The sequence below is a fragment of the Culex pipiens genome, chromosome 2 (genome assembly GCF_016801865.2).
Source record: "Culex pipiens pallens isolate TS chromosome 2, TS_CPP_V2, whole genome shotgun sequence".
Classification (NCBI taxonomy): domain Eukaryota; kingdom Metazoa; phylum Arthropoda; class Insecta; order Diptera; family Culicidae; genus Culex; species Culex pipiens.
The window spans coordinates 93,927,462-93,947,438 of record NC_068938.1 but is presented as its reverse complement, the minus strand read 5'-3'; the positions used below and the strand labels follow the sequence as shown (position 1 = coordinate 93,947,438).

General features: G+C 39.9%; 1 protein-coding gene across 2 annotated transcripts in view; it reads right to left on the bottom strand.

The window, feature by feature from the left end:
• Positions 1 to 15,685, bottom strand: part of LOC120415468 (serine/threonine-protein kinase grp) — a 42,735-nt gene extending 27,050 nt beyond the window's left edge. Inside the window, exons 1-2 of one of the 2 annotated variants that reach the window (XM_039577028.2) lie at positions 15,013 to 15,685; positions 882 to 1,588 (exon numbers count right to left, since the gene is read on the bottom strand). In XM_039577028.2, coding sequence (XP_039432962.1) covers positions 882 to 923 — 42 coding nt within the window. In that variant the 5' untranslated portion in view covers positions 924 to 1,588; positions 15,013 to 15,685. The remainder of the gene's footprint in view (positions 1 to 881; positions 1,589 to 15,012) is intronic. The other variant, XM_039577027.2, reaches the window with a different exon arrangement.
• Between the last annotated feature and the right edge of the window lie 4,292 nt (positions 15,686 to 19,977).

The window sequence follows — 19,977 nt, the reverse complement described above, 5'->3', positions numbered from 1 at the left end:
AAATCATAGCAAATCGATAATTGAACTTAATGATTCGCTTTTACCTTCATTTGAAAGTTTTCTTGCGATCTTTCGAATGCTGTATCGAATAACTGCAAATTTTAACTTTTAGATCAAGTTTTTGAGGAAAAACTTTGACCCTTGAAATCCACAAATTCGGAACACTTTTTTCTTACGGATGTAAACAAACTTTGGATCTCTCCAGGAGTACATATTTGTAACAAAATAATGACTTCACAAACTGCAACCAGTGGAACTCAAGCTTAGTGATGTTTTATACATGGTCTGATAACTTTTTTTGTGAGAATATCAGTTAAATTCAGATGTTCCACAATTGTGGGAATCACAATAACATCCCACAATCATGGAACAGGCAATTTAGAGGCAGTGTTTTTTGCTGCTCAGGAAATATAGTCTTGAAATGAAGTTTTTTGTTCAAAAAGTACTACTTTTGCTAGTGAAATAGCAAGAAAATATCCAAATAAAGGTCCTAAAAATAGTAGGGTCGAGAGAAAAGCTGCATGCTATTGACAAATTATCACAAAAGTGTTCCGAATTTGTGGGTGTTCCGAATATTTGGGATGACTGTACGTGAAGCTCAAACGATAATTTTTTGAACTACGCTTTGTCTAACAGGTTATAAGCCCAGTCTGAACAAGTTATCAAAGCTTAATAAAAAAAATCGGTTGTGTTATAACAAACGGGACTACTACTGAAAGAACAATATCAGCTCACTTTTAAGCAGCCACCCTGTGTCACATACCATCCCTAGCGCTCGTCCTCCTTCCCCCACCACAACACCGGGGTGATAAAACGTTTGAAAAGCTTTTCTTGTGCCATGTTGCTTCGGTTCCCTCTGTCCCAACCCAAACAATACTCACTCTCCGTAGGCACCTTCGCCCAGCGTTTGGGCCAGCGTCCATCCTTCGACAAACTCCCGGTTCGGCTGAGTCGCTGTCATGTCTTGGCTCCGCTTTTTTTTTACTTTCTTTTTGGGGAAAAACCTTTCTTCCTGGTCTCGTCACCGACTATGACACCGATGATGGCCTAGATTGGTATTTGATTTCGATCCAAATTATTCGCTACCGCAAAAAGCCCTGACCGTCGATGACGACGACGTTGTCTGCGGCGTTGCACGGCCTGACCGCAGCAGCACCAGCAACTACAGCACACATGTACGGTACGGTCGTCCCTGTGTGACCAGGAGTGGACACCGCACCGCTGTTTTTCCTGTTGTAGATCTCTTCTTTTTTTCTCGGCTGCTCGCTCTGGAATTGGCAAACTCGACCAGCAGCAGCTCGACGCTGGGTGATATTAATATTTTTGGTACGGTGCCAAACTGCGGCACTGTTGGAACACTTTTTGGTTTTGGTCTGTTCTGTCCCGGGGTGGAGGACTAGGAGAAGCGGGTTGGCGGTGGGTCGCGCCCCGTATCGATTCAAACAATCGTCGTCGCTTCGAGGAGCAGCAGTCGTCGTCGTCTGTCAGCAGCGGGGGCAGTGTTGCCATGTCCTGGAACGGGTGCTACCGAGTAGGCTGTGGCTGCTCCGGGAGGACATGCTCAACCGGAGGGAACGGCGGCGGCAGTCTGGAACGAGAGCAAACAGAAGGGAACCAACATAAAATAATCTGTTAAAAATATGTGGGAGATAAAAATAAAATGTGGAAATGCAATCAGAACGAGCTGGTTTTAGGAATGGAATTTCTTCCTGGGATCAAAACGAGGGGCTTTTCGGGTGGTAAAGATGACTCACAAAGATCCGATTTGAACTAGGGCAGATTTTAGATATGTTGGTCAACGGTTAGGCGGGTTTATAAAGGTTACGAGTTTTAGAGTTTTGAAAAATAATTCTTTCTATTTTTGCCTTCCCTACCTCAATGAGGAAAGGCTAAAGTCCGAAAGGTTGTAAAATGGGTGTTTTTTTGTGTACTGTACATTTTTAGAAAGGTATTTAAAAGACCTTTCCAACGAGTCCAAAGAGATATAACCCTATCAAAAGTTATAACCACTTAAGTGTTAATTATACACTTTTTTGAGGTCAGATATCAGACATTTGGATAAAACCGTTGTCCGGAATTACCATGCAACCTATCGTTGGATAGGTAATCAAAAAAATTTTCCAAAAAATCATAAAGATTGAAAATTTGACAACCCTTTCGGAAGTTATCAGCGCTTAAGTGATTTTTATATATTTTTTGCGGACGGATCTCAGATATTTCGAAAAAAAAATATGTCCGAATCCATCATACGACCCATCGTTGGATAAATAATCAAGAGACCTTTCCAACGTAGACAAAAGATTGCTGTTCTGACAACCATATCAAAAGTTATAACCACTTAAGTGTTATTTGTACAGTTGTTTCAGGCTGTGTATTCACTATATGAATGTGAGGAGGGCATTAACCACCAAAAGGTGGACTAAGTAAGGCTTTTAAATTTTAGTGCAATTGTTCTAACGCATCAGAATCTCGATCGGTATTCAGCAATTCCCCACGAAAATCGTATTAATTAAACCCGTATTTTTTGTTTGGCCTTTATGGTGACCTAAGCCGTGCCCCTTCGCAATTTTAAAAGGTCCCTATCATGCTGATCAATACCGACGCCTGCCACGACCAGTGGTAAGACACGGGGAAGTGGATGGGAATGTTAGTCCGATACTTGAGTGATGGAGACCGCTAAATCGGCTGCGTCTCCGACAAAGTATCACATGAGTTTGAAGGGTTAGTAAGATGGGTATGACGTCAGGAATCACTGTGGTAGGTTATGCGACCATAAGCAATTTGTTTATCGGTTGAAATTTTAAAAATCTTACGCAGCCGGCTGCGGAAAGGTACATAATTGATTATTTAAAAAGTTTTTAATCGAACTCGGGCCAACCGAGAAGTAGTGCTATAGGATGGACCCATCAGAATCATTTTACTGTTTGTACAATAAATAAAGATAACGCGAGTAAATTTCAAAAATAGTAAATAAAAAACGTTTTACTCTTCATAAAATGGATAGTTTGATGAGCATAGCATAGCATAGGTTTCTACCCGTAGCTGCTACTTCATTATTGAGAAGTTTGATGAGGTAATACTAAAACTGACAGTTGGATTAAATTATTAAGATCAACAAATTTGAACGAAAAGAAAACAGGACACCGCGCAAACGATTGTGATGGAATTAAAACAATAACTTAAACGAACTAAACCGGCGGCGTGCCTCCCGATCAACGAGCTTTAAAGAAGGACTTACGAAAAATAAAATATCACATGAAAGACTCCGAAAAACACGATGCAAAGTAACCGGGAGGTCCCGCTACTCACAATCGAATCTTAACAGCGATACAACGAAAATGGAAGAAATGGAAATGCAAATACGAGTCTGGGCATCCCCGTGGCCAGCGCACTAATGGTCTATCCTAAATGTCAGCGTGTCTTTCGGTAAACGATTGTATAGAAATCACTTTTTCACCGTGAAAATTCAACACTTTATTTGAAAAATTTATGCACAATTTACCCGACGCCGTGCCTTCTGATCAACGATGATATAGCATTAGCATTTGGAGGACGCCCCACCACCGGAAGGCTCCACAACACTTATCCCACTGTTTGGTGTGGTTGTGTTAGACCCTCATCCGGAACAATAATCCAACACAGGAGATACCATGTCTTCATCTTTTGATGAGTGTGTAATACAACCCAGGGCATAAGGGGGTCCTGGCCGGGTCCAAGCTATCCTCAGGGATGGGAAGGATCGTTAGTAAACACCTATCTAAAGTGCGCAAGGACCCCTACGTCACCTTAGTGGTATAGATGTTTGTAGGGAGGTTTTGGACTCAATGTTAGTAGGAGAGGTAGAACCCTAGGATACACCTCGAAAGGTGTTGCGGGTTGGTTGTAACAGTATTCCTAATTCCAATCTATGTTCACACAGTCGTCATGGCCTAGTGGTAAGCATTTTTGCTTACCAATCCAAAGGACGGGGGATCGAACCCCGCCTCGAGCGACTTTGGTTTTTCGTTCATATTCATCATTTCAAATTTCTGTGTTCTTAACTTTCTCGTTGGGAGCAGATGGGAATCGAACCCAGAACCATTCGCTTACAAAGCAAACACCGTAACCAGTCAGCCACGGCCGCTCCCCACCGTGGAGAATTTCCCTCTTCCTCTTAAAAAAAACGAGTGGAGCATCAACAGTTTCCATCTTCCAAATACCATATCCTTGTTCCTTAATGTGCGGTGGAGATGGGAGCGACCGGCAATGGATGGTAGTATTGGTGTTGAGAATCTAGTTAAAGTATAGTTGGTTCTTTTCCTAATTATCAATTCCTATGTAACTTGAACTTGGATAATCATCGCATAAACATGACGAAATCCAGTCTGCCACCCGCTAAAATCACCGTCTCCAAGCGAAGCAAAGTGCTACAATCACAGATTTTTTCTTCTCGGACTGTTTTTTTTTATTTTTCAAATTTTGTATTCCTAACAAGCAAAAGTCAAAAGTCAAATTACCCCACATATCAAATCCACTCTGCCCATGGTGAGGAAGGGATTATCTAGCATTTCGATCCCGAACCTTCCACATTTCTCGCATAGAATATCCCAGAGAAACCACCGGAACCCGCACTCAGAGCAGTGAATCCCTCTTTAGGACCACAGAGTGGCGACGACCACCACCAACACCACAACCGTACCGTAATAACATTCACGTGTTCTCTCCCACAACTAACTGCACGTGTGTATTGGTGTTATATCCCGGTGAGTGTGGGTGGTGGGTCGTCGTCGATTGTGCGTACGCGACGGCTCTCCAGCCAGCCAGCCAGTGTCTGTGTGGGAGTGACCGACCCTCCTTCTCCTTCCGAGACCCTTATCGATTCTCGACCTGCCCCTCGTCGTCCAGCGGTTTGTCGTTAAACACAACCCTAAAGCACACACACACAGGAGCAGGGGTGGGAGTCGTTTCCTTATCGGGGACATAACACGCGTTGCACGACCAGTCAGGAACGACCGTCGACTTCCGGCACAGTTTGTGATCTCGCGCGAAATTTAAAATCAATATTTTTTCTTCCCTTGGGGTAGCTCCGACGGCGAGGTCCATTAGCGGTGGTGTCATGAACATCATTGAGTTATCTGTGTCCCCTTCGAAGGGTGGGGGGTGCTGACAACGGATGGCAACCAACCCAGTTTCAAGAAGAAGACCACACTAATTTACACATCAGCGCCACTTTTTACAATTTTGCTGACGAAGCGAACGGGCGTGGAGTACCGCGCGCGCGAATTGTTTCGATAAATAGCTTGTCAGCATTTTCGAGTGAAAAATAAAGTTGCTGAAGAATTTTTGCCAACGCATCGCGATGCAATTCGCAATATTGACTTAGCAGCAGCAGCGTTTCTAGTGGCAATGAACCAATAAGGTGGGTACGTTTTTCGAAAAGTTCTCCGTTCAAGCATGGTTCTCCTTGTAAAAATCAAAAATCAGCGCATGGGAAACCTGCCCTGAATACCTACAACATTTATAAGGACTAAGTAAATCTTTCCCTGTTCCTGAGGGGAACACCCGTGAAGAGTATCGGGGCCGGCATTTACAAAGCGGATTCAGTGACAGTTTATTAATTAATCAACTAAATGTTAACATGTTAAGGTTAATGTTAACATTCCATAGGTTGTCTTCCTAAGGTGTCTTGTGATAAGGTCCACTTTGTGACGGTACACTTCCTTCCCTTTACTAAGCAATCGAATCCAGAAGGGAAAAGATCACCAGCTGTGTTGGTCCGAGCCGGGACCCCGATCTACCGCTTACAAGGCGGAAGCGTTACCACTGGGCTACGTGGCTCGGTCTTTATAAGGAACCTGGTGACCACTCAAATACTATTTGGAAATTCCCGACTTTTCCAGAATCTCAAATAGGCATTTCTTGTCTAAAGAATGTTTTCAAACAAAAAACTCTTTATAAAAAGTCAATATAAACCATAAAAAAAACCTAAACGAATTTAAAGAAAATAAAACTATCGACAACTTTCGAAACACAGAAATTTAACAACGAATTCCTAAAAAAAACCCTTTAAAAATTGAAGCAGTCATTATTTTGATTCCGATTAGAAACATAAACAATTAGTCTTTGAAAAATAACCGAAAGCTGAATAATATTTGTAATTTCTTTTGATTTATCTAGTTGTCAGTATTTAACTGCTTTTTTTTCAATGAAAAAAAAAAACAGTTTGATAAGTTTTATGTTTTACCACTTATTCAATGAGAAATCTTTGAAAGAAAAAATTCTTTCAAGATAATTGCAATAACTTAAACCAAAATTTGTTGGATTTATTTTTTAACAAATTCAATATTTTTCATGTTTTCAAAAAGATGTTCGTTCTGAATGAAAAAAAATATATTTTTTTTTCATTCAGAACGAATATCGAATGGATTTTTTCGATATTTAAGTTTTCTGATAACTGAAACCGTGGTGTATTGGTAAGCGTGATTGCCTCTCACCCAGTCGGCCTGGGTTCGATCCCAGACGGTCCCGGTGGCATTTTTCGAGACGAGATTTGTCTGATCACGCCTTCCGTCGGAAGGGAAGTAAATGTTGGCCCCAGTCTAACCCAGAGGTTAGGTCGTTAACTCAGTCCAGGTGTAGGAGTCGTCTCCCTGGGTCCTGTCTCGGAGGAGTCGCTGGTAGGCAGTTGGATTAACAATCCAAAGGTCGTCAGTTCGAATCCCGGGGTGGATGGAAGCTAAGGTGTAAAAAGAGGTTTGCAATTGCTTCAACAATCAAGCCTTCGAACACCTAGTTTCGAGTAGGAATCTCGCAATCGAGAACGCCAAGGCAATGCTGTAGAGCGAATAATTTGATTTGATTTTGATTTGATAACTGAAAATCAAGCTTTATCTAAAGTATTTTACACATACTCACAAAAAAATCAAGGGCATCATTTGGAAAAGAAAAATTTAAATGACTTAATGAATTTAGTTTAATTTAAAAAAATCATACCATCATAGCCATAGGTCATAGGTCTGGGGTTGAGATTTCAAAAAAAGTGTCAACGTGGTTTGTGGATGGTCCTATTACCACTCATTTGTCCTTTTGGTCGACTCCACACGTTCAACGGGGAAAGTGGGGGAGGGATGTGATGATTGGATACCCTATAGAGATGCCTAAGAACTTAGACGACCTCCAAGATATCCGGTTTCGGAAGTGGAAAGGGATTGATGTGATAGGGTTCGTTCAAAAATAACGTCCAGGAATAGGGGGGGGGGGGGGGAGGTCTGAGGTTTGTGACAGCACATGTTAAAGGTACACTCAAACCCCGATGGTTTGACACCAACTGTTGTCAAACGAACGGGGTCACGTTTTAGTTTGACACCCCTTTTACACGGAGTTCACACACACTACCAAACGTTTGTCACTTTTTAGTTCGTCACTTTTTAGTTTGACTTTGACCAACCAACGGGGTACAAACTAAAAAAGTGTCAAACGAAAAAGTGACCAACCACCGGGGGTTGAGTGTATAGGAAAAGTGCGTAGTGGGCATTGGTTGTTGAATATTATTAAAATTAAAATGCAGTTTAATAAGGAAAAAAATAGAACGCTCTCACCAAATCCTGGGATCATCCAACCCGCTCCGTTAATTCTGATGTAAACCCCCGCTTTCTTGGCATCACATGCGCTGCCGGATGTGGTCACACCTGTCACGAATGCCGCCGTCACCATTGAACTGGTTCTTCTTCGCTTGAGATACTTCCCATTAAACTAAATTCATAAAGTCATTGATAATTTTTTTTCCAAACTTTTGATTCCTGCAATCTTTTTCGTGAGTATGAGTAAATGAAATTTTTATGCTGATAGATATGTGTATTCGAAAAAGTCCTTCATATAGCATCGTTGATCGGAAGGCACGGCGTCGTTTGAATTGTTGAATTAACTCATTTAAATGGTCAAGGTGCTTAAAATTTCTACGGTAAAAAAGTCCTTTCTATATCATCGTTGATCGGAAGGCACGCTGACGGTCTGGGTGGTCCAAGTAAACGTGGTGCAAAATTACATGATTTAAGTATTGAAATCACTGTGCGTGAGTGTTTTTGTTTGTTAACCAGAAAGCCCTTCCCATAGCATCGTAGCTCAGGAGGCATCGACAAACTAATACTTTATCCTACTTACAGATAGAAAAGAAGCACATCATTCACGAGATGCTGTGGATTGGAGCTACAAACTCCATGTCTGAAGAGTCTACAAATTTAAGTATTGGACTAACATTCCCACCCTAATAAAGTAGGGATCTTCAGGGGTCAAACCGACTTAACAGTGAACGGGTGATTGGCTCCCACTAATCATTTTTGATGTATTGTTTAACTTCAGCTTATATTTCAATAACGGAGAAACAACTTATTTGGCAGCCAACCACGAACATGTTCATGAGAAGTTTGATAAAGATGAAGCTGGTTTTCATATATGTATGTATCGGGAAAATTTGAGTATCGAATAAAATCCGTACCCTTTGTTGTTTTTATTGTAAAAATGGAAAACTTTTTTAAAATGTTGTCTACAAAAAATCTCAAATTTAAAAGTTATTGATATTTAAGAAGTGGCAAATCCTAACTCACACTCAAACCAAATAAAAATCTAAAATTGCATCTGATGTCGGCTCTACTGTGTCACACTAGCAGCTCCCCCCAAATTTCGGGCCAAAACCGTTTCCCAAAAAAAAACCTGAACCCACATTTGACACCAATAAGCTGTGTGTGTGGGGACCGGTGAAAGAGGGTCATCGTCTTAACGCCCAGAGGGCCCCCTCGCACATCTCTAGTGGTGGCGAGAATCGACCATGAAATCGAGAAAAAACGAAAATTGCTGCGAAAAGCGAGAAAATGGACATCACAGAGAAGAGTGAAAAAAAAAGTGTTCATGATTCGGGGTGAAACAATGGGAAATCCCCCTGCCGACCCAGGGTAAAAGTGGGGGAGGAAGGGAAAGGGCGCGCGGTGGCACTTGAGCAAATACTGGAGATTGGTCAGGCTTATCTGGAGGGGGGCGGTGGATGGGTGAAGAACCGGAGAGAGATGTGAAAAGATCACGGACACAAACTGTTGTTGGGCTTTGTCCAGCAGGGTCATCCAGCAGCATCGGTCCGGTCGTAAAAGCTATTTGTGTTCATGTGTACCTTTGTGGACTCGACATTGATGAACAACCAACCTTCGGGAAGGTTGATCGTTACGGATGAATAGTCGGAACGTTACTTTTTTCATGATACACTGAACGTTGGTTTTGCTGATTTTAAAATTATTTATAACTCGAAATGCTATGAAGCTGAAAATCAATAAGTTAGGTCTCTGTTTCGAGCTTAAAAAGTGATCACCTTAACTTGTTAATTTAACGACCAGTTGTTGCTAATCCCAAAGTACCATTTCGGTTCTGCACGTATACATAACATCGGCTTATGTTTTATGTTGTGTGTGCTATGTACCTTTCCCAATCGTATGATTCTCTCTCTCTCTCCCATCCAGAATTGTTCTTCTTTGCCAGCCAGGAACTGCACTTTTTCTCGAGCCCTGCTGCTCCTCTTGGTCGTTATCTTCCTGGTCGGTGGCTATTCGCTTTCACTGCATGTCCTCCCGAAAGAAACGCCCGACGACGACGAGAATATACCTGAAAAGCCGGTTTCTCTGCTGGCCAATTTTCCCCGAGATGAAGAGCGCTTAGCAACAAGCAACGCGCGCGCTGCAACTTTGGTGCCGCGCTAATCCTTGCGCTGTGCAGAGTGTTCAGGGTTGCCGGTTAAGCTGGTGCATCGTTTGTTTGAACATTGCAAAAAGTAGCATGGTTTGGTTTGCTATTTCCTCAAACAATAATGGAACCATCAAAGTTACAGGGCTAAATAAGGTGATTGGTGCCTTCCTCATATTAATATACTCTTGATAGGGTTGTCAGATTTTCATCCTATTGCACTCATTGGAAAGGTCTTTTGATTACACATCTAACGATGGGTCGCATGATTGATAAGGACATCATTTTCATCAAAATATCTGAGATTCGGCTTCAAAAAAGTGTATAATGAACACTTAAGTGCTCATAACTTTTGATAGGGTTGTCAGATCTTCAATATTTTGGACGCGTTGGAAAAGTCTTTTGGTTAACTATCCAACAATGGGTCGCATAACAAACGTTTTCATCAACGTTTTTATCAAAATATCTGAGATCCGGCTTCTGAAAAGTGTATAAATAACACTTAAGTGCTTATAACTTTTGATAGGGTTGTCAGATCGTCAATGTGATGGACTCGTTAGAAAGGTTTTTTCAATACCTTGAACTGGAACTTGCATTTTGCATCCTTTTTGCCCCGTTCATTTTGGTTTGTTTTTGTTTTTCGACGTTTATCAGCAGCCCCCCTCCCCACCAAAATTGATCAGAAAAATAAGGGGGCAAAACTTTGTTTTCAAAAAACTTCACAATTCCCATGAAATTGGAAGTCTAATCAACTGAAAACAATCTCAAATGCATTTTTCTGCATTGAGTATCATATTTAGAATGTTTAGGTTCGTTTAAACATGTTTCGAAAATTGATGAAATTCCAATGTGAGCAATTCTCTGAGATTTCCGTCATTCGTTTTTTTTATATTTTTTAATCCGGCTGAAACTTTTTTGGTGCCTTTGATATGCCCAAAGAAGCCATTTTGCATCATTAGTTTGTCCATATAATTTTCCATACAAATTTGGCAGCTGTCCATACAAAAATGATATCTAGAGTTTTTTTTGAAAAGGTCCTATAAACAAAATTTTCAATTTTTGCTTTTTGGGTGTTTTTAGAACCGCCTTGAGTCAGGGGTATTCAAAAACACCCAAAAAGCAAAAAGTGAAAATTTTGTTTATAGGACCTTTTCAAAAAAAACTCGAGATATGTGAAAATTCAAAAATCTATAACTTTTGAAGGAATTTTCTGATCGGTAAAAAAAATTTGGTGATTTTTAATTTCACTTTTTGTCACTAAAACTTAATTTGCAAAAAAAAACTATTTTTATTTTTTTTTTGTTTTCTGATATGTGATGGAGGACATTTTATGCCAACTTTTCAGAAATTTCCAAAATGTGCAAAAAATCTTTGACAGTGTTATGATTTTTTGAATCAATACATTTTTTTTTCAAAAAATCGAAATATGATCCGATTTACAATGTTAAAATATGGAACATTCGTGAAATTTTTCGATCTTTTCGAAAACAATATTTTCAAAAATGTGAAATCAAGACTAACATTTCAAAAGGGCGTAATATTGACTGTTGGTCCATTTGAAATGTTATTCTTGATTTCTAGATTAAATTTTCAAAACAACCTATCCCTCATGGGTTTCCTATGCAGATAGGACCTTTTGAAAATTTAATCGAGATTTCACATTTTTTTAAATATTTTTTTCGAAAAAATCGGAAAATTTCACGAATGTTTCATATGTTAACATTGTAAATCGGACCATTAGTTGCTGAGATATCGACATTAGAAAATGATGGGTTGTTTGGGTGAGACATAGAAAACATCAATTTTCCTGTTTATAAACCTTTGCATGGCAATATCTCAGCAACTAAGGGTCGTATCACCAAAGTCCGAAAAAGCAAAATATAGAGAATTTTCTCAGCTTTTCAGAAATATTTTTTCAAAAGGGAGCAAACATGGGCATTTTACATCGAAGAATGATTTTTTTTTTTTGGGGTGATCCAGCCGGACATCGTTGATGTCGAAACCTCTAAACTGGGCCCTCGTCCTGTCACGTCCGTCAGTAGTCTTGTCGTACATTACAACTAGAGTCAGATCTGCCAATGAATTAGTACACTTCGACCAAATAAACACTGACGCTGTATGGATCTGACTCTAGAATAAATGCACAGTTGTGTGTTATTCATAAGTCCAAAATGTTCAATTATTCATATAAGTCCAAATTTTCATTTGCGGATTACTACCAAACTTGAATTGAATACAAGATTTAAAGGAACCCTTTCCGAAAGCTACTCTTATCTCAAATCCCCAAAATTTTAATTAATAGTCAAAAATTCTAGTACGTTTCTTTTAAAAATTGTCTGGCTTCTTTTAAAAAACAAAAAAAAAGATTAACAGTTCATATTTTACAAGTTGTGAATTGAAAAAGCGACGACCATTTGATCGTCAGAATTCCAGTAGATCCTCGATTCGCAACAATGGTCGATACAATCATAATCCGACAACCGTTAGTTCAACAGATCAACGAACTTAGTCCGATATCATTTCACTATTGATTGATCGAGACTCTACGAAAATTTTGACAAATCATAATGGTTTTTATGCTACTTGAATGAAAATCACCGATTCTGATAGAATTACTAAATTCACAGTTACTAATTTTGTCCCTAAATAACTAAAGGCAAAGTATAACAAGTTGATGTTTATAGTAAAAATCCTAAATTCTACAAAAACTAAATTTAAAAAAACTAAATAAAAAAAATAAAATAAAATAAAAAACCCGCATTTTAACCTGACACCCACATTAAGATAGGGAAAAATCACATATGTAGCGGTTCTTTGTACAATTGTGATATTTCCACTATCGGAGAACCTCCTTGTCTCGATGACAGCTTACCGGCCATCGATTAAGCCCCGAGACTGCGCCAAAGTGGGTTCTCGCAGCATGAAGTGGTGTCCATGTGTAAAAATGGAAGCTTCAGCAATATACTGAAAACTTCGATTTTAATTCCACATCGAATCAAATCATACTCTTTGCCAAACAAGCATCAAACCTATGACACTCATTATGACAAAGCCCAGGGATTTTGACAAAGGAATTTTATCCGAATCAAAAAACTAAAATTTAAAAAAAATCGCGATGAAATTGCGAAATTTAAGAGAACTTCTCTTTTTCTTAAACTTGTTGCATAAATTGAGTCAAGATTTTTTATCACAAGCCGGGACCGTGGTGTAGGGGTAAGCGTGATTGCCTCTCACCCAGTCGGCCTGGGTTCGATCCCAGGCGGTCCCGGTGGCATTTTTCGAGACGAGATTTGTCTGATCACGCCTTCCGTCGGAAGGGAAGTAAATGTTGGTCCCGGACTAACCTAAAAAAAGGTTAGGTCGTTAGCTCAGTCCAGGTGTAGGAGTCGTCTCCCTGGGTCCTGCCTCGGTGGAGTCGCTGGTAGGCAGTTGGACTCACAATCCAAAGGTCGTCAGTTCGAATCCCGGGGTGGATGGAAGCTCAGGTGTAAAAAGAGGTTTGCAATTGCCTCAACAATCAAGCCTTTGAACACCTAGTTTCGAGTAGGAATCTCGCAATCGAGAACGCCAAGGCAATGCTGTAAAGCGAATAATTTGATTTTTTTTTTATTTGGTCCTTTTTGGTACTGGGACCTGGTTAATACCGAGTCAAGATTTGAGGCATTAAAATAATCATGAAAATCGATGTCAAACGCCAGCCATTATAATCATCTGATATTTATTATTATCTTTATTGTCTTAAGCTGAAACGGGACGCCAGTTCCTCGTACCGGTCCTGGGAAACCCGGAAAACGACTAACTCCCCTTTTTTAAAGGAACCCCACCATATTGAATATCAAACTTCATGAAATTGAAAGATACGACAATCTACGGTCATGCCGTTGTTCTCTAACCCCAAAAAAAGTTTAAATTTCATTGGCATATGCATGGAGATAGTGATCTTAGCGGGTTGCAGACTGGATTTCGTCATGTTTATTTTTGGAGATTTTTTTTGAAAAGGTCCAATAAACCAAATTTCCAGTTTTTGATTTGTGGGTGTTTTTGAAACCGCCTTGAGTCAGAGGTATTAAAGACACCCAAAAGGCAAAAACTGAAAATTTGAATTAAAAAAAAAAAGAACTCCAGATTTGATGATTGTCAAGCCCAGGTTGCTTAGGGAATTAAAAACAATTCTCGACTATTTTTTGATTAGGTCCTATAAACATATGAAAGACAATAGCTTATAGGACCTTTTCAAAAAAAAAAAAAAACTCTGGAATTCTACCAGAACAGGATAGACATGTACCATGAAAGCCATCCATTGCCGGCCGCTCCCATTTCCACCATTCACCTGGGAAGGACAAAGGATGCGGAACACGGGGAATGTTGATGCTTGACTTACTTAGACTAACTTAGCGAAACCCCTATTGTGAAACTCGATCAAATTAACCGGGTTTAATATTTCAATACATTTTATACTAATTACATCCTACTCAATCTCATGCATGGACGCATTGATTTAATGATCACATTTGGTAACAATGTTCTATAAACTGGAGCACTTGTATGAGATGCAATACCATTTAAACTTGCAACATATTTAAACTTGGAATTTTTAGCGCCCTCGCCCCTGGTTGCAAACCTTCGACTTCTGGATTGTGAGTCGAGTGCTAGGTCCGATTGATCTACATCTACAGATTTTCAAAAGAAGCAGTTCTAGCTAAGACAAACGTTTTAAGCTCTCTCATCTAAATGAGAAAAATGACTCATGATATTTGGTTTGTCTTTTGTGCTGACCCAAATCACAGGTTTCAGGTCAAAATTTAATTTGTTTGCCAGAATTGGCGATTAATATTATGTTTCGTACTTTAAATTTTCTGTTTTTATTTAACTTTAAATATTTCTATTGTTTTAAAATGTGATATTTTTGATCTAATGATGCTGCCTCAAAAAAATCTAGTCCCATCCTCACTTCCTCAAGTCTCGTTTTCGCCGTGTCCAGCACGAGTAATGTTCCTAAAGAAGAAGCAACCTGGCCGAGGCCGTCAACCATCGTGATTATTTTCCGCAAGTCTTATTTTTGCGCGATGGTGTTGGTGGTGACGACGACGACGACGGTGAAGGCTCTTCGCGTTTCTGTCAATGCCATCAGAATCGCAAAGGTGGAAGACCCCCGCTGCCCGGCCAGCCGGTCTCCGATTTTCCACGGTACTTATTCCGGGAGTTTTGGAGTTCTTTTTTTGCTTCTCTCTGCTGAAGTTGGCAACTTTTCGCGTTTATCGATTTTTGTGAGAAATTGTGGGGTTGGAAGGAAGGTTGGTGGAGACTTACCTTTGGCAGGAGTTGGTTCTGACGATCTTGCGGGAAGGAACCTGTTACCACGAGAGTGGTCACTTCTTTCCGGAGGGCACTTCAATCACAAAGAAATAGTATGAAAAATGTGGCTGCCCGATGGCGGCGGCGGCGGCTGCTCCAGCAGAACTTGGTGCACACACAAACACAAACGGCCGCGCGGAGGCCACCGGAGATTTTGCCGAAAAACGAACGCGCTCTTTGCAGACTGGCCGCGGCGGAGCAGAAAAATCCGTCAAAGTTCTTTCTCCAGCCCAAAAACAAAGTTCGCTCCCTCTCCTGTCCGGGAGAGTCTCTCTCTCTTCTCTCCGATTTGTACAACTGTGTGCGTGTGAGCAGGAGCGATGCACACACACACAAACTCGCTCGCAACTCTTCTTCTGCTGTTGAGCCTTTTTCTGGGCGATTCTTCTTCTTCTCCTTCCAGCTGAAGGTCTTTGGTCTTCTTCTTCCGCGGATTACTGCTCTTTGGTGCAAAAAAAACGGGTTTATTCTCCTTTTTCTGGGATTAGCGATTCAAGGTCGCGCACGAAAATGTCTCGAAATTGTTCAAATTGCCACTTTATCAAACTCACTTCAAACAATTTCAACAAATCGCACCAACAGCAAAAAGCCGCCTTCCAGGAAGTTGCGTGCGCGGTCGGCGATGGTTTTTCGGGAACTGAGAACGATCGAAAGGAGGGAGGTTGAAATTTTGCCGGCTTTTGTTCGTCGCCACAAGTTGAAAAGAGCACACACGAATACTACTGCGAAACGGGCGCGTGTGCGAACGCGTGAACAAAAGCGCCACCTTTTTGACAGGCGCGACGGGATGATGGGAGAGAGAGCGTGCGGGCTCTCTCTTTAGTACAAAATGGTTGACAGATGCGGTGTGCCCAGGAAGTTTAGCACGAATATGAAAAATAGGGTCCTAAAATCGTGTTTTTTAATATTATTGCGGGCGTTAATAATTGGGTTCTAAAGCCATATGTCAATTTTTAAGTACAACGGTAAAAAACACGATTAAAAACCATTTCTGATCACTTTTTTTCATTTTAATGCAAAATTTTTTTTTGACAAGACAACATTTTTTCGATGGATCAACTATGGTCCCCTTGGAACGAGCTGTCAAGTAGGAGCTTTTCTGTCAAGAAGGACCACGAGGTTAATTTTTCAAAATTGATTTAAAAATCCATTTTAAACTCTTTGTGGTCGTACAAAGGGTCATTGTACTCAGAAAAATAAGCTTTATCGCTGTAAACAATAATATCAGAAATCTAAGCTTCATTTTAGGACCCAATTAGAGTTTACGCGCGGTGATACGACCGCAAGATAATGGTCGCATGACAGCCGCATGACAACCGCAGAACAAATTTTTGGCTGTTGTCAAAGGTTGCCTTGAGTTTTCAGCTGACTTTTTGGAAAATATTCAAAACAAACCAAGCTGACAGCCAAATCAACGCAGAATTTCAGTTCAACTTGCTGATTTTTACACTGCGGTCGTTAGGCGGCAATAATCTTCTGTCACTCACAGCGATGGAAAAACGTGATTTTATCTCGCAATAAGCAATATATTTTTTTATGATTTTGATTTAAAATATCGAAAAATTAAGAATTTTAGGCGAAGATGGCGTTACGAATAGTGCACGCCTGAAATGGCAAAATCGCGCAGTTGTACCACGGCTACGTCCCGACTGTCATTCACATACTAAGCGAGTGAAGTCAAAATCGAACCAAGATCGAACCCTTGATCGAACCAAGTTTTTGGCTGGCGTTTGAAACGGTCGTATGCTGCGCATCAGTCATAATATACACAAATTAAAACTTTTTTAAGTTATTTTTTTTCTTCTAAAACATTTATATTAAATTTCGGATTTCAACTAGGAGAACAGCATTTAATTTCATCGAGCACCTAATGTTGGCATATCAACACTTTGATGTATTAATGTTTAGTTTGAAACATTTTCGACGGAATTTTAATAAGTATTCTAAAAGAGCAAACCAAGGAAGAATCAAAAGTAATTTATTTTGTTTCAAGGAAATTGAATCTATTCAATGTTTAGTTCTGATATATTCTATAATGGCGGGCGTCAATAATTAGAGTTCACGCGCGGCGATACGACCGCAAGATAATGGTCGCATGACAGCCGCATGACAACCGCAGAACAATTTTTTGGCTGTTGTCAAAGGTTGCCTTGAGTTTTCAGCTGACTTTTTGGAAAATATTCAAAACAAACCAAGTTGACAGCCAAATCTACGCAGAATTTCAGTTCAACTTGCTGATTTTTACACGGCGGTAGTTAGGCGGCAATAATCTCCTGTCACTCACAGCAATGGAGAAACGTGATTTTATCTCGCAATAAGCAATATCTAATATTCTAAAAAAAAAAACAAGGCGATCCACTTTAACAACCCCAGGGTCTTTTGTGGTCTCTGTTGCAAGTTTCTACTCATTTCTAGGCGTCCGAAGGTTATGTGTGGTGAGTCACCCAAAACCTCTTTTACGCAAATGGACCAACGTTTTACTTCCCCATCCGATAGAAGGCCAGGAGGATAAGGCGGGAATCGAACCCGCGCCCCATATCAACTTAGGGATCGGCAGCCGGAGCCGGTAATCACCGCGCCACGAGGCTCTCGAATGTAATATTCTAATAAATGTTAAATGTGGAAAAAATTACGTAATACTCCTAATTATCTCAAATATAAAAGCAAAAGATAGTCAAAACTTACAAAATAATATTTTGGAAAAATAATTATATATGAATTTTATAAGACATTTTCAAAAACCACACGTGAACAATATTGACAGCACCTCTGGCGGTGACTTCAGGAAACTGCATGCGTGTCAGATCCTTGAGTGGTACCAACATTATACAAGGAAGTTTGCCTTGTAATTTTGGTACCACTGCGTGATTTTGACATTTTGGACGTGCACCATCCGTAACGCCAGCTTCGCTTAAAAATCTGGATTTTCAAACTGTAGTTCCGATTCTCCCCAGATGACGGTACCACTGCATGAATTTAAATTTTTTTTTATTCTCTGCACTCAAAGAAAAAAAAAATCTGTAATTGTAATTGTAATTTATTTGGTAACGATATCCCGGACCTCTGTCACTGCCGCCATGTTTATGAAACCAAATTATTCGATGACGAACATCAAGAAAATAAAGAAGAAAACGAAGGTCTACTGTAAGGTTCCTGTCGGGTTCTTGTTCCGAAACAACGAGAACCTCGACGAGAACCGGTTCTTTATCGGTCTTCGGAAGAGGTAACATTACTTCTGCATCTACGCGTGACCACTTAAACTGAATTTTATAATTATTTTTACACTGAAATATTATTTTTGGATAACCTCTTTCGCGTTTGTTATTACTTTATTTTGATGTAAACGATCAGAAGACATCAGTAAAAATGATTCAAAAACATTTTTTTTGTATTTAACGCTTCTGCTTCAGGTTGGCCAACTCACGAGTCCGTTCTAAATACCGTCGGCACCGAGTGCAACATCCGCGCTGATCACCTCCGATTATGTCGTTTCTTGTCGTCCTCTTCTTCCGTCTGATCCTTATCCTCGCGATGAAAATTAACTTTTTCGTACTTGTCCAAAAACTGGATATAAATCTGCTTAAATGCAACGCTTGCAGCATTATCTCCTCGATGATCTCGTCCCAGTCCTCGCGGGAATTTACCTTCACCCACCCAACCGGCCCACCACCACGGATGCAACCGGAGCAAATTCACATCACGACCTCCGATCTTCGGCAACCGCATATACGGCGTCCTACAAAAACAAAAAAAAACAATCACAAATCCCACAAAACACCCATGCTTCCTTCTTTTCGTTGCAGTTCTTGAAAATTCAACGGTAACATTTCGATGCCAACATTTCAAAAAGCATCATGTACAAACCATGCGTTTTGAGAAAAACGCATTTGAATGTTGAGCATCCATTTTCAATTACCATTTTTATATAAAAGCAAAATAAGATGTTCTAATGATAACAAACGATGAAAAACGTTGCTTTTGTTGATACTTGATCATCCATATTCAATAAAACATTATTTCCGTAATTTTATTTGAGAAAAACAAACATAACTTCTTTTGAAATCACCAACGTCGATATCACCCTGCTGTCACTGAGGGGGGCGCTTTGTTATGCTTCGTTTTTCTTCGCCGAATGTACATGGCGCTTTTTTCATGTTGCTTTTTTTTCGTCACGAGGTTTATGTAGCCTTTTGTTTGACAGGTTGACAGGGCTATATAAACAGGGACTGCTGATGGCAGAGATTTTGTTTATGTTACTTTATTCAAAATCATGATTAAACGGACTTTACTGAAGTAACTTTTGCTCATTTTTGGTAGAGAGGTAGCCTATTAGAAGTACTTTCAGAATATACAATAACCCAGAAAGTGTCAAAATGTACATGATGCCTTTTGAAATGTTACCGTCGATTTCAAAAGGCATCATGTACATTTTGACACTTTCTGGGTTATTGCATATTCTGAAAGTACTCCTAATAAGCTACCTCTCCACCAAAAATGAGCAAAAGTTACTTCAGTAAAGTCTGTTTAATCATGATTTTAAATAAAGTAACATAAACAAAATCTCTGCCATCAGCAGTCCCTGTTTATATAGCCCTGTCAACCTGTCAAACAAAAGACTACATGAACCTCGTGACGAAAAAAAAAGCAACATGAAAAAAGCGCCATGTACATTCGGCGAAGAAAAACGAATCATAACAAAGCGTCCCCCTCAATGACAGCAGGGTGATATAGACGTTGGTGATTTCAAAAGAAGTTATGTTTGTTTTTCTCAAATAAAATTACGGAAATAATGTTTTATTGAATTTGGATGATCAAGTATGAATAAAAGCAACGTTTTTCATCGTTTGTTATCATTAAAACATCTTCTTTTGCTTTTATATTAAAATGGGAATTGAAAATTGATGCTCAACATTCAAATGC